This window comes from Apis laboriosa, unplaced genomic scaffold, assembly GCF_014066325.1.
Source record: "Apis laboriosa isolate Shangri-la unplaced genomic scaffold, ASM1406632v1 scaffold54_cov153, whole genome shotgun sequence".
Taxonomy (NCBI): domain Eukaryota; kingdom Metazoa; phylum Arthropoda; class Insecta; order Hymenoptera; family Apidae; genus Apis; species Apis laboriosa.
The window spans coordinates 106,315-119,314 of record NW_025223693.1 but is presented as its reverse complement, the minus strand read 5'-3'; the positions used below and the strand labels follow the sequence as shown (position 1 = coordinate 119,314).

The window sequence follows — 13,000 nt, the reverse complement described above, 5'->3', positions numbered from 1 at the left end:
AAATGCATTTGGCGGCAGCCATTGCACTTGTGTCTTTCACGTAAAAGATCGTGACAGACGGCGTTTCGTGTCCGGATAGATCGTTGCCGGCTAGAATCGCCTCTCGTCGTCCTTCTGGCTTGATTGAGCCGCGTTGCGTGCACCTAGAACCGGCATGAAACTGTATTTACTTAGATTTATGCGCCATGCGCCCGTGCAACAAATCGTGTTCCGTGAAGCGATTACCAAAGGAAATGCAATTTTCTTTACTCCCGTGCGCTTGAAATATAGGAGTTCGCGCCTACGAGCGAGCTCTTGCAGCTGTCGGCCTTTGAACGTGTTCATTGAAAGACACGGATTTATAAAGTTGTTCGAGGATTGATGTTGAATCTTCCTTTTGCTGATCTTGTTCGATTTTCGAACGTGGAAAAGAAAAAGAGAAAGAACATTTTAAAATATAGTTATATTAATGAAATTATTTTGCACGACAAGTAAGTTTGATTTCATAAATTCTAAAATTCTTAAGCAATTCTTAAAACTCGACTCCCTATGAGTTTTTCAATCATAAAGATCTGCAAAGATTTTTTAAACTCCATATTTTATTATGAAAAATATACACAATAAGGGAAAAATAAGGAATTTAAAAAAAACTATATGTTGCAAAAGATAATGTAATATTATTTATTATACAAGAAGAATCTTTCCTGTATTCTTATTTTTAAATTAATCTATTCGCTTTCAAACTCTCTCGTATATATTTTCACGACGAATATAATTATTTTTCTGAAATTTTTAAATATTTTAACGGAACAAGATTATAAATATAAAATATAAATATTAAAAAAACGATTAACTCACATTTACTCACATACTTTTAAATTTAAAAATTTTTTTCCAAAATTTTTTTCAAAATTTTTTTCAAAATATTGTAAAAATTAATTTAATCAAAGTCTCTCTTTCTCTCTTTTTCTCTCTCTCATACCTTACTTTTTTCCCAATCGATCCATTCCTTTATTAAAAATCCAACGATATCCTGTAAATTTTAAAACGAAATAATCTACATTGATCTACAAGTGAAAAAAACGGTAATTTCGTTGAAAATCGTGGCGATAATACACCTACGTTTTACGTTTGTTGCTCCATTTTCGTGGCGAGCACGAATTCGTAATTCCGGGAACGATGGGATCGGATAAAAGGTTTCGAACTAATTCGCGGCCGTATTAAGCGCACGCATCGCCTGAAACAGTTATTCGATATCACGGAATCGAAACTATAATGGAACGTGGAAACTTGGCGACGATTTGATCGCGAGAAATGTGGGAGTACCGCGGGATCGATGCTGACTCACCGTGTACACCGGTGAAGGCAACATTCTTTCAGCGTCTCGTTGGACATTAGGACGTTGTTCCCCGTATCGTGTTACCCGTTGCCTCGAGGGTTTCTTATTTAGGGAAGTCTTTCGCGCGAAGGCCTGGCAATATTAGCTGAACACGTTCGGCTCATAATTATGATCCTGTTACCGTGGAAATTTAATACTAAGTCTGTGGTCACGGTGTGAGATATATCTCGAATCTTATAAAGCTTCATTTTATGAGGGACGTTTATTGGTTTTTTTTTTTCTTTGGAGGAGATGGAAATATATGTTTATATTTTATAAATAAATATTTAGATTAATTAATACTTTGAGATTATTCGGTGAAGATATTTGGTAGCTTGTTTTGTGTACTTACCTGAGAATTATTTCTTCCATGCTTATTTAATATATAATCCAATACTTAATATTTGTGCTGAATCAAAATTTAAACATATTGAATTTCTTTTAATAATTTTTTTTACAAAATTGTATTATCCTTTATACTGATAATTATAATAATGCATTTTATGATCAAAAATCGTATTTCATCTAATTTTGTTAATTTTCAAGCGAATATGAATGCGTGAGGAAATTTCAAAAACAATGATAATAACAAATGTGGTAATAATTTAATAAATATATATAATAAAAATATATTTTATCAAACGTCAACAAACAGTGTGTATTATCGTAATCTTTATTGACTGTTAAAAAATTAAATTAAAAATCAAACTATCTATCTATGCTAATTTTATTTTATTCACACAAGAGAGAGAGAGAGAAAGAGAGAGGAACGATAAAAAGGACGTGAAAAATGAAAATGAGCAATCGCTCTCGAGGTATACAAGAATATTTTATTCGTCGAAAGTAACAAATATACAATTCTTCCAAATAAACTTGCGTCGATTTAAAAAAAGTCATCCGATTTTTACCGCGAATCGAAGTGGTGTTCTACGCGAATCGAACTTCCACCCCGTGTTCACGCGTTATCCCTCCTCCTGTTCATGGTCGAGGGTAACGGGCACGGGACAGTGTATTGTCGACGTGCACACGAAAAAAACCACAGGCGCGTTTTTCTTTCTCCACATTTTTTTTTCTCATCATTATTTATTTATTTAGCTTTTTTTTTCTCTCTCTTTCAACAAACATCTGAATACAAACGTTAACGGAAACGGGTTCGTGAGTTTCGAAACCGAGAGTGAGAATTTTGGCACGATCATCCTTCCAGGAAACCAGTGGCCACTCGCGTGTATGCTCGTGCATCCGTATATGTATAACAAATCGATAAAAACATCTTCCTTTTCTCTTCTTACCATTTTATATATATATATATATATATTTTTTTTTTCCCGCTATCTTATTCGTAGCTTTTGTATCGCGTATGGAACAATATTCTTCGTTTTCGTTTGTTCGTTCCTTGCTCGATGTTCTTTATTTAACTATGTATATATATATATATATATATTTATTTATTTATATATTTATATTTATATAAACATCCGTCTAAATGGATATATCCATTTGTATCTCTTCCGCCAGTTCTTAGCACGTATTTACACATATATAATCATCTAAATGCACAGTCTCTAGTGTTTACTTCGTTTCACGTGATTATTACAATACGATCTCCTCAATAGAGATCTCTCGACAATGTCGCCTCGAACAACGTTCATCTTACAAGAAAAAGGGAGCGAAATAAAAAAGGAAAAGAAACGAAATTTCTATGTACAGAGGGGGAGCGAGCGGGATAATGCCCCGCGAAAATTAAGGCAGTGTTTCGATCAGTTCGTCCGAAGAGGAACGTCCGGGTTCCCCGCGTCGAAACAAACGTTCGGTTCACCACTATTTCCTTTTCGTACACTCGACTCGTTCGTTCCGTACGACTTTCACTCACCACAGGAAACGTCACATGGCGGCTGGGTTCCGCTCGTTCAGAGCCACGGGCCCAATTGGGCCTCGAGGATCGTGGCGGCATCGGTTCTGCCCATTACTCGAAGATGATTCAGGAGATCGGTCACAGCTGTTGGCTCGTGGTGTTTCGCTTCCCAGAGATCCAGGATGTGCTCCGTGGGACTGGACTTGGTTGCAAAATAATTGATGTACCTGCAAGAAAAGGAATTTGCGTGTTTTGTATTAACGAGGGACAGTTATTGATAGGATGTCAATTTCGATGATTTCTTTTAATTGACAACAAATTATTTATTAAAAAGTTGTAATATAATCTAATCCAGATCTAGCTATAAAGCTCGAAACCAGAAATTCAATAAAATTTTCGTTTACTCAACGCGACTTTATTACATAATCATAAAAAAATCATAAAAATTGAAGTATCTTTTTATATAACTATTAAAAATTGCAACTCGATATAATATTTATAAAATTCTCAAAATTCAATTAAATCTAAAGTATTCGCAGTTGAGGAAAAAAGAAGAAAAAGATCCGCACAAATCAATGGCTGTCAAGAGCAATCAACTCTCGAGAGACGCGAATCGTTCGAGGAAACACCCTAACGTGGAATTAGGGAAGAAACTATCTCTGTCCCCGTAGGGCAGAGATTCGATTCAGCTACCATAGTAGTGCAAGGAAATCGGAGGAAACGCGGAAATCTCGAGAAGATTGCTAACCTGTCGACTTGAAGCCTTTGCGCGAGCATCCTCCAGTCGTTGCCGAGAGCGTTAGGCGGATCCAGGCACTGGCATAGCTGTTTCCTCAGGGACCTGGTAAACCGAAACGGTCTGAGGGTGGTGGAATCTGTGGTCGCGTTGTTGGCATGCCCGCTGCTGACCACGGTCACCTCTCTGAGCGGTCTGGTCACGCTTCCGGATGAGATCAATTGCTTGGCGCCGTCGTACACGATCCTGAACACCTGCCTGGTGTCCGAGTTCCCTTGCGACACCTGAAGCTTGTAGCTTCTGCTGCTCGTGGGTCCGAAAGCTGTGTCCAATCCGAATGTCACGTGCTTCGTGTTCTCCTGGCAGTTCCACATGTCCCTGAACGAGATCTCCTGCCGTTCCGTGGGCGATTTGCTCTGCCACTCGTTGCCAACCTCTTCGAGGCTGACGCAGAGCGACTCTCCGTTGTCTTGGAACAGCAGCGTTCTCGGTTTGTCCAACAGGTAACCTCTGATCTGCGACTCCCTGTCGACTATCGCCTTCATGGCTGCCTTCGTGTCCTCCACCGCGTAAACCCGGACGCAACATTGGCCAGCCTGGCTGGCGAACAACGCCACTCGCAGTCTCTTGGTGGCGATCACGTTCTCGCAACTCTGACCGGCCAACACGTAACCCCTCAACTGTTCCGTCACGATGAACGCCTCCGCGTGGTCCAGCTGGGTGAACAACGGCGTGTTGATCGTCTCGTTACCCAATGTTAACACCCTGCTCCACGTGATCGATTGATGATCCTTGGAGGAGGCGACCGCCGTCCCATCCTCGACGCTCAGCCCGTCGCAGGCCCAGACGCTGAGCTCCCACGTGGCCGGGTGAAGCATCGCGCAGTGCTCGAATTGTAGGATCACGGGCTTGTTGAAGGTAGCCGACGAGGGGCCGCACGTAACCACCGCGGACAGTTGCGTGATACCGTCTGAAGGGAAACAAATGGGGTAACGTGCATTGCTTTCACACATTTCACCGGAGAGATAAGGTCAAAGGTCTAAAGTTTAGCTAATCTAGCTTAGCTAAAGTTTAGCTAAGTCTAAATAATTGTCTCTTCCTCCCGATCGGTCAATCACCGTATTCAGAATTGTAAATCGAATCGTAGAATCCGTTTCCCCTCCCCCTTACGAGATTTCCTCTCGCATACATTAATTACACATGCTACGGCGTGCAACGCGAGGAGAGGGGGCAAAGACACCCGGAAACCGCTCCATCGAGGCCGTGTCCGCGTCAATTGAATCGTAATCGAGGGGTCGATGAGGCGTTCGTTCCAGCGGAACCGTCACGGACAGCCGGTTGCCAATTAATAATGCACGCACCACTTACCGGGTAATCGAGGCCTAAACCGATCCTCGTTCAGCACCGCCAGGTAGAGCTCCTCCCTGAGCGGCTTCGGCACGGCTCCCTCGGGCACCGACATCGATATGCCCGCGTCCGGGAGAACCAGAAGCGCGCCACGCGTGTTCACCGCCGCCCCTGCAACGTTTCCGGTCTCGAGCTTCGGCAGACGGACGCTCTCCGAGGCGACGTTGTAAGTCGAGTCGGAGGACGGATAGGAGCTAGTGACGCTGTTCTCGCAATCTGAATGGATCTGCTTGTCGCTGCACGATTCCTGGGTCGACGTGCTTGGCGTTGGCGACATTGGAGACGGTTGGGGGGCGATCGACAGGTGGGGCACGTCGTAATGGTGCTCGGAGAGGGATCTCGACATCGACAGCTTCGGGTCGAAAGGATACTCGTAACAGGCCGGCACGCTCGTCGCTGTTACGTCCGGCTGAAGGCTCAGCTTCTTGTCCTGGTCCGGGAAGAACTCCGGCTGGAATTCTGAAACGCACACCGCCGAGCCACGGCTCGTGGGTATCTCTGCGCGCTGCGGACAGACGCCGCTGTGATACTATTCCGACTTCACAAGGCTCACAACCACGTCCGCCACTTTCATCGGATTTTTCATTCAACGATTCGTTAACGCGTGAAATACGTAATAGAACTGTTGTTATGCTCGTGAAAGTATTATTTTTCGTATCATGAATATCGCGCTGATAATGTCCACGAAACAAAAATATCTTGTGTTATTGTCGTTAGTGGATGTGGTTCACAGATATTTTAAGAATTTTTAGTATTCGTCAATTCTAAATTCTGTATCAATGAATAGTTGCATCAAAAAAAGAATTAATACTTTCACGTATAATAAAAATTCAAGAACGTAAATGGTAGCTTGACCATTATATACGATACAGTATATTTTATTCTTTAATACGCGTTACTTGATAGAATACCATAAAAGGATAAATTTTTGTAACATACGGATGAAAGTAGCGAACACGTGGCGTCGTTCAAACTTCGAAATAGTATCGTTTTAATCGAATCTATCAAGGACGAAGGGCCGAAGAACGAGTCCATTTTTCACGAAGCTTGGCTGAAACGCGAAGCGTTTAATTATAGGAGCGTTATTAGTCACGGAACATCGTGTCTCGCTCCTTCGTTCGTGAAGAGTCAGCGCGTTTTCTTTCTCTCTCTTTTTTTTTTTTTTTTTCCATCTGTAAAATGCTTACCGTTACGGGCCATGGAGTAAAGGGAATGGTCCCGACCTTTGCGCCTCAGAAGTTTCGCTAAGAAAAATGCCAGGCCGCCGATTACCACACACGCGACAGTCAAGCCGACGTAGAGAGCCACGTCCATCTGCCGGTTCGCTGTGAACATCAAACGATGTGTTTCCTTTCTTTATTCCTGTCTCGTGAACCGGTCAGAAAGACGCGCGACACGATGATGGTACAGGTATTGCAGAATGTTAATTACTTTATTATAGAATCTAATTATTTCCTTCTCATTCCCTTGTACCAATTTCTTAGAAGACGTGCGCTGTTCCTTTCTGATCTTTCTTCGCAATTTTACGATTTCTTTTTTAATTATCATTATTTTTTTTTAATAATGTAGATATGATGTTAAAAAAAGATAAATATTATATACGTAGTTTGCATTCAATGACTTTTGCTGTTTTAAAATTTATATCTGCTACTTTAATTACGTTAAAAGCGTTAAAAAAATTTAAAAACTTGACAAAACGATACTTTTATAGTTGTACAGGGAAATAAAACCTTAAAAACTTCATTCGATCCATTCATAAATCTCTGTCTTGATGAAACAAAGTTTAAAGTTTAAAAGTAATAATTATATTTACATTCATCGTGACACGTTTTCGAAATTTTAGAATAAAAAATTTCAACAGACTTAAAAAATGAATTATGAATGTATGCCAAGAGGTACATTTCAAGGGAAAAGATTGAAAAGAAAATATTCTACAATATTCATCTGAAGAAACAGCACGATTAATTAGTGCCTAATTAAATCCGCTCGTTTAACACCCGCAAATCGACCATTTCGCGTTTCCTTCGAGACACGAGTCAACACGAATTCATGCACACACGCCTCGAGGAAACATCTTTTCCCTCGAACACGCGAGAACAGAAGCGAGAAAAGCATGACCCGCTAATTCGAGAGACTTTGTTACGGCATGGCGTTAAACCGCGCGTCGAAAGATTATCGCCCTGTCGGAGATTACAGTAACCACGGAGCGTTAATTCCTCGTTTTAAGGGGCCACTCCGCGATACGATCTCGCCACTCGTTTTAAGACGTACCGTGCAAATGGCGCCGGTAATTCTCGCGTATCCGCGAAGCGTGCTCATCGTGGACGGGCCGGACCCCGACCACCATTCATGAATAATTTACGCGGCAACTTTTATACGATCTTCTTCTCCTTCCCTCTCCTTTCTTCTCGCCTCTCTTTTCTTCCTCTTCTATTTCTTCCCTTTTTTCTTCTTTTTTTTTTTTTTTTTTTTTACGACGAAACGCGTGGACCAAGATTTTGGTCGACGAAGGGAGAAGAGAAGAGGACAAGTTTTTAAACGTTTCTCGCTAAATATTACGAGCATCGTCTAAGAAGGAGAGTTTTTAAGTTTCCTCTCCATTTACGCCGAGAGGGGAGACAGACAGGAGCTCGTCTCACTTTCGCCCACCCTTCGTTTTATCGTTTTACAGCCGCGTGACGCGTTTTATTCCGCGCTTTCTGGCGATAAACATTCGGATCATTATTCGTCGTGCCTCTTAAACGGCACCGTAAAATAAAGGAAGAGGGAAAAAAGGAGCGTTCAACGCTGGGAATGGAATAATAACTTCGATGGACGCGAAGCAGTTGAACCACGAGTTAAGGCAACAAAGAAGACGTGGGACGCGATTAAAACCGCGAAAAATAATCGGCGAGTTGTGACAGGATATTATAGGAAGGGGATGTGCATTGCGTCATTGTATGTATATATATAGGATTCTCGTGAAATCGGGATTGAATTACAGTGTATGCAAAGTTTCACCGAGATTCGAGCGGCGTTTTATGAATTATGTAACGGGGGAATTCATTGGTGCTCCTTGACGCGAACTCTTGCCGCGGTTTGACCGCTTGTAAATGCTCGATCTGACGGACGACGACGTGGAATCGTAAATCGTAAATAGTTCGAGGATATCGATTCGCGAAACGGACCGATTACAAGATTTATTTCTTATTTTTTCATTCTCGTACAACAAGATTTTTAATTTCAATCGATTTTAATTTGGATTTATTATAAATCAAATGGAGATACTACTTTAGAAATTCTTAGGAATGTATCATAAAAAAAAATACTGAAGCTTATCAAAAGGATTACTTTATTACTCTAACGTTTCTAAGAATAATAATTATCGAATTATATATACAAAATGTAAAATAGAATTGAATATTACTAAAATCGCAAATCAAAGATTCTGTCATAAAAATGCAAGAAGTCTACCGTAATAATTTTTTACAAAAAATATCCAACTTGAACTAAAACTCATTAAGAGCAAAGGATTATTTTTTGAACAACAGGTTTAATTTCTATAATTTAAGAAAAAGAAAATAAAAAGCAATTCTATTGATTTAAAAATTGACTGTAACGAAATCTTACCATAAAAATTCCTCTCCAGGAAGAACTCTATAACAATTTATACAATATTCATATATAATAATCTTCACATCACATATTTATAATCTAACAATTCGTAACAATAATTTTGTACAAAAAAAAAACATATTTATCAATTAAAAAATACTTTGTTACTTTTAACATTTCCAACACTTCGAGATTAAACACACTAAAATTTAAAAGAGGAGGACGATAAAAATTGATTCTTTCCACCCTTCAATGCCTCATTGTCACGCTCAAGATCACAAGGGTGTCTGGCCAAGAGGATTTTCGACAAACAGTATAAGGATGAAAAAGCAACGTCTGACGTACCTAAGCTTCTTCCAATTTTAGAATGTCAAAGCCATTCTCGGTTGTAACCCCGGTACGTGACTTTCGAGACAGAGAGAGAGAGAGAGAGAGAGAGAGAAAGAGAGAGAGCCGGGTCCTCGTTCGCAGGATCATGTGCGCCTGCTTGGCGCACGCTTGTCCCGGGGACACGTGCTTCGAACATCAATATATCGCGGTGACGAAAACGCATACGAACGAAAAAAGGGGGAGAGAAAGAGGGATACGAAGGAGATTGTATTCCCTAAAACGCAATAGTTCCACGTCGTTAGCTTGGGTTAGGCCGCGTTCTCCTCCGCCTCGCGTGTTCCACCCCCTCACGCAAGTTGAAAAGTGGTGCAGGGGGTCGCGGAGATTTATTTTCTTCTACTGGCAATTGATAACGCTTCATAACCTCGACCTAATGTATCTGAAACCTATAATTCATCCCCAATCCCCCTTCGAAAGGATCTTGGCTCCGATTTTATTTTTTTTTTTTCTTGTTATCGTTTTCCAAAAACTTCGCAAACTACTTTGAAAGAACTTTATAAAATCCTTAATTCTACTTTTACTATGGAATTGATATTTCGTTAAGATTACTTTTATTATAGCTCGAAGTTTGTAATATTCGAAATTGGAGCGTATTTCCAGGATACACTTTGTTCGAAGTGGATGAAGTAAAAGCGAATATATTAATTTTTAACAACAAGTTTGTAAAAAGTGTTTGAAAGAATCCATCAAATCGAATAATTTACTACAACTCTATCATTTTCGTTATGCGCGATCCTCGAAGCACGTGTACTTCTTAACCATTTCCCTGAAAACAAGCCTGACTGAAATCAGAGGTTTGGAGCTCTATTCGGAACAATTCTCGCGTCTTATCGTGGCTTTCGGCGAAAATCGAAGTCTCGAGGGGTGGTTTCTGGCCCGGCCAACCCCTCGACCCAACTATCCACGTACTCACGTTCAGGCCTCCGCCACGGGATAATGGCACTTTATTTGCATGCACGATCAATTTCCACGGGCGGGAGGAGGGCGCGGAAGGCGTAACGGCTACCGATTACATAATTTTCTTCGATATTAAAGCGGGCCCACCCCCGTCGACTCGAGGGGACGGGAAGGTGAGTAGAGACCTATGTCGAACGGTATCGCGTGCAACTTTGATGTGGTTAGGTCGATAGAATCGACCGGCTAACGTGGAAGGGGAGGGAGGGAGGGGGCCTCCTCTTTGTCTGAATCTATACGGATCCGGTATAGGCCACCCTCGGGCCACCCGCCACTTCATTGTTGCGACCGTTTCGCCCGAGATTCGGCCCTTCGACGATCGTTCTCTGCCGAGCGTCAATAATTAACCGGTCGCGTAATTAAAAGTAAATACTGAGGAACGGCTGTGTACTTTGGTCGTTCGCGTGGAAAACTTGATCTGTAAATAGCGGAGGAATGATGATGAGGGGGGTTGGCTGAGATGAGAAGGCGTTTTTTTCCTCGGGCTGAAACCGTGGAAAGCAATTATTGAAGCAACAACAGAAGAGACGTTGGACGAAGGAGTTTAAGGAAGGGTTTTAAATTGGGCAAAAATGAAAGACACGTGTTTCAACGTGTGTAATTTGATTATTTATATAATATTTTGTCTTTTGTATAAACAGTTTCTACTTAATTGCTTTATAGATAATTGATTGTTGTATACTTTCTGGATCAAATTTCTTATTTGTTTAATTATTCTGACAAAGAATAAAATATAATATGGTAGAACTTGAGATTTATTTCATTAAAGTATCTATACGTACATTAATAATATTCAATTAAATTTATCATATACGAGGCATTCATTTCAAGTGAAATTTCAATTTGACTGAAAAATGTCTCTTCTCTTCGGATCGAACTTTAATTCTAAAGTTAATTCTAAAGATTTTCGTATCAATCGAAAGAACAAAAAAAAAAAAAAGAAAAAGAAAAAAATTATTGATTCTTTTTAATCGCACGAAGATAGGCGATTCTATTGGAATTATTTTCTCCGTTTCAATCGTTCGACAATGCGAAAACCCTTTAAAACAACTCGTGACGCCTTCCGACATCGCGTTAATATATCTGAATCGATGGATATCGTTCCCAGAGCGGCGTTCACGATCGTTCTGTTCTATTTTCCTGATGCGGGACGAACGATTTGAATCGTATCTGATCGCGAGCCGAGCACTACAGTGAATATAAATGGCGCTCACAAGCCGTGAAGAATCCATCTAAGAATGTCGCGCGACGAGTTATTTTTTTTCTTCGTGGCCGGTTGCACCTCGCGCCTATTCCCCGTGTTTTATTTCGAATTTCGCGCCACGGAAACCAATGATTTTCCACGCGAACATAAATTATTATATACCACGATTCTCTTTTTCGTATCGTACGTTATAGAATTATAGAAAAAATGAGTTCGTTGAGTTTCAACTTACCTTCCTCGGTCAAATGCGCGCCTCCCATTTTTGTATTGCCATCTGAAAAAGAAACGGAAGAAATCGATAAAATCGTACAATCTGATTAAATAATTTAATTTAATTAATTAATATATACATATTAATTAAGGAGGATGGAAAGCGATAAAGAAAAAAAAAAAATAAGTAATAAATAAAAGCCTATTTATCAAGAAAAAAAGAAAAACAAATGTTCCCTCTTTTCAAACATAAAACTGCTCGAACATTTATCTCGAGAAAACTCACTCAAAGTATCGCTTGATCAAATTTAATTACACGCCGATCCAATTTATTCCAACTCGATACAAGCTATCCGACTTTGTCAAACTCGATGAAACTCGAACGAACTTCTAACGTCCAACTCAACCAGCTTCCCTATCGAACATTCCCCCCCTCTCTTCCCCCATTCTCTCTGCCCTCATCTGATCCACGAAAAAACTTCCCTGTCTACCATCTATTATCATCGATTCGCCCTAAAAACGGTGATATCCACCTTCCTAAACAACCTATAACAACAAGGTGTCCTTTTCACGTGGGTATGACCCGATGGGGCGTCGAAGAGAGTCGTGACAAGTGGATGGGAAAGGATCTCGTGACTTACTGTTGCACATGCCGCCGGTGCAATTCGCCACGCTGGTGTCCCTCCCCTGGCAAGGTCGTCCACCGTGGCTGGGTGGCGGCTCGTCACAGGATCTTCTCCTGGTGTGCGTGCAGTCTGTGCCGCACACCGACCATGCCGACCATCTGGACCATCCTCCGTCCACCACTGTTGCGTTCCCCGGGAAAAGAAAAAAGAGGCGAACGGTTCGAAGGATCGTCTTTCTTTCGCGGGGTCGTTAAGGGGACTTGGGGGGGAGGGGGGGGGGGAGAAGGGATCGACGTTAAAGCGACGGTAAAAAGCCACGTGGAAACGGGACAGTCGTCTCGTAACTCGTCTCCTATCCCCACGAGTCTTGTTCGAAAACCCGTACTCGTCAATTCGGCCGCGAGATTCTTCCTCGCTTCGTCCCCGTTTAATTGACTCGTACGGGCGTACCTTCGTGGAAAAAAAAAAGCGGATCCCGGTTGTGTACGCGTTCAATCCCGTCCCGACTCGAGTTGCGACACGATACTTACAAATGGCTCTTTCCACTTTCGGTATATATATATATATTTCATTCTCTACTTTTTCTTCCTTCCTTCTCTTCGACGGAAGAGACGCGACATCGTCCGTGATAAGGAATTTTCGATAAGGAATTTTCGAGACTATTCGCTCG

At 41.2% G+C, this 13,000-nt stretch overlaps 1 protein-coding gene across 2 annotated transcripts in view; it reads right to left on the bottom strand.

Moving 5' to 3' along the window:
* Nucleotides 1–2,203: 2,203 nt before the first annotated feature.
* LOC122717640 (netrin receptor UNC5C-like) overlaps nucleotides 2,204–13,000 on the bottom strand; it is a 49,184-nt gene continuing 38,387 nt past the window's right edge. The window contains exons 6-11 of one of the 2 annotated variants that reach the window (XM_043941884.1): nucleotides 12,346–12,510; nucleotides 11,727–11,768; nucleotides 6,540–6,677; nucleotides 5,314–5,811; nucleotides 3,958–4,915; nucleotides 2,204–3,436 (exon numbers count right to left, since the gene is read on the bottom strand). In XM_043941884.1, coding sequence (XP_043797819.1) covers nucleotides 3,265–3,436; nucleotides 3,958–4,915; nucleotides 5,314–5,811; nucleotides 6,540–6,677; nucleotides 11,727–11,768; nucleotides 12,346–12,510 — 1,973 coding nt within the window. In that variant the 3' untranslated portion in view covers nucleotides 2,204–3,264. The remainder of the gene's footprint in view (nucleotides 3,437–3,957; nucleotides 4,916–5,313; nucleotides 5,812–6,539; nucleotides 6,678–11,726; nucleotides 11,769–12,345; nucleotides 12,511–13,000) is intronic. The other variant, XM_043941885.1, reaches the window with a different exon arrangement.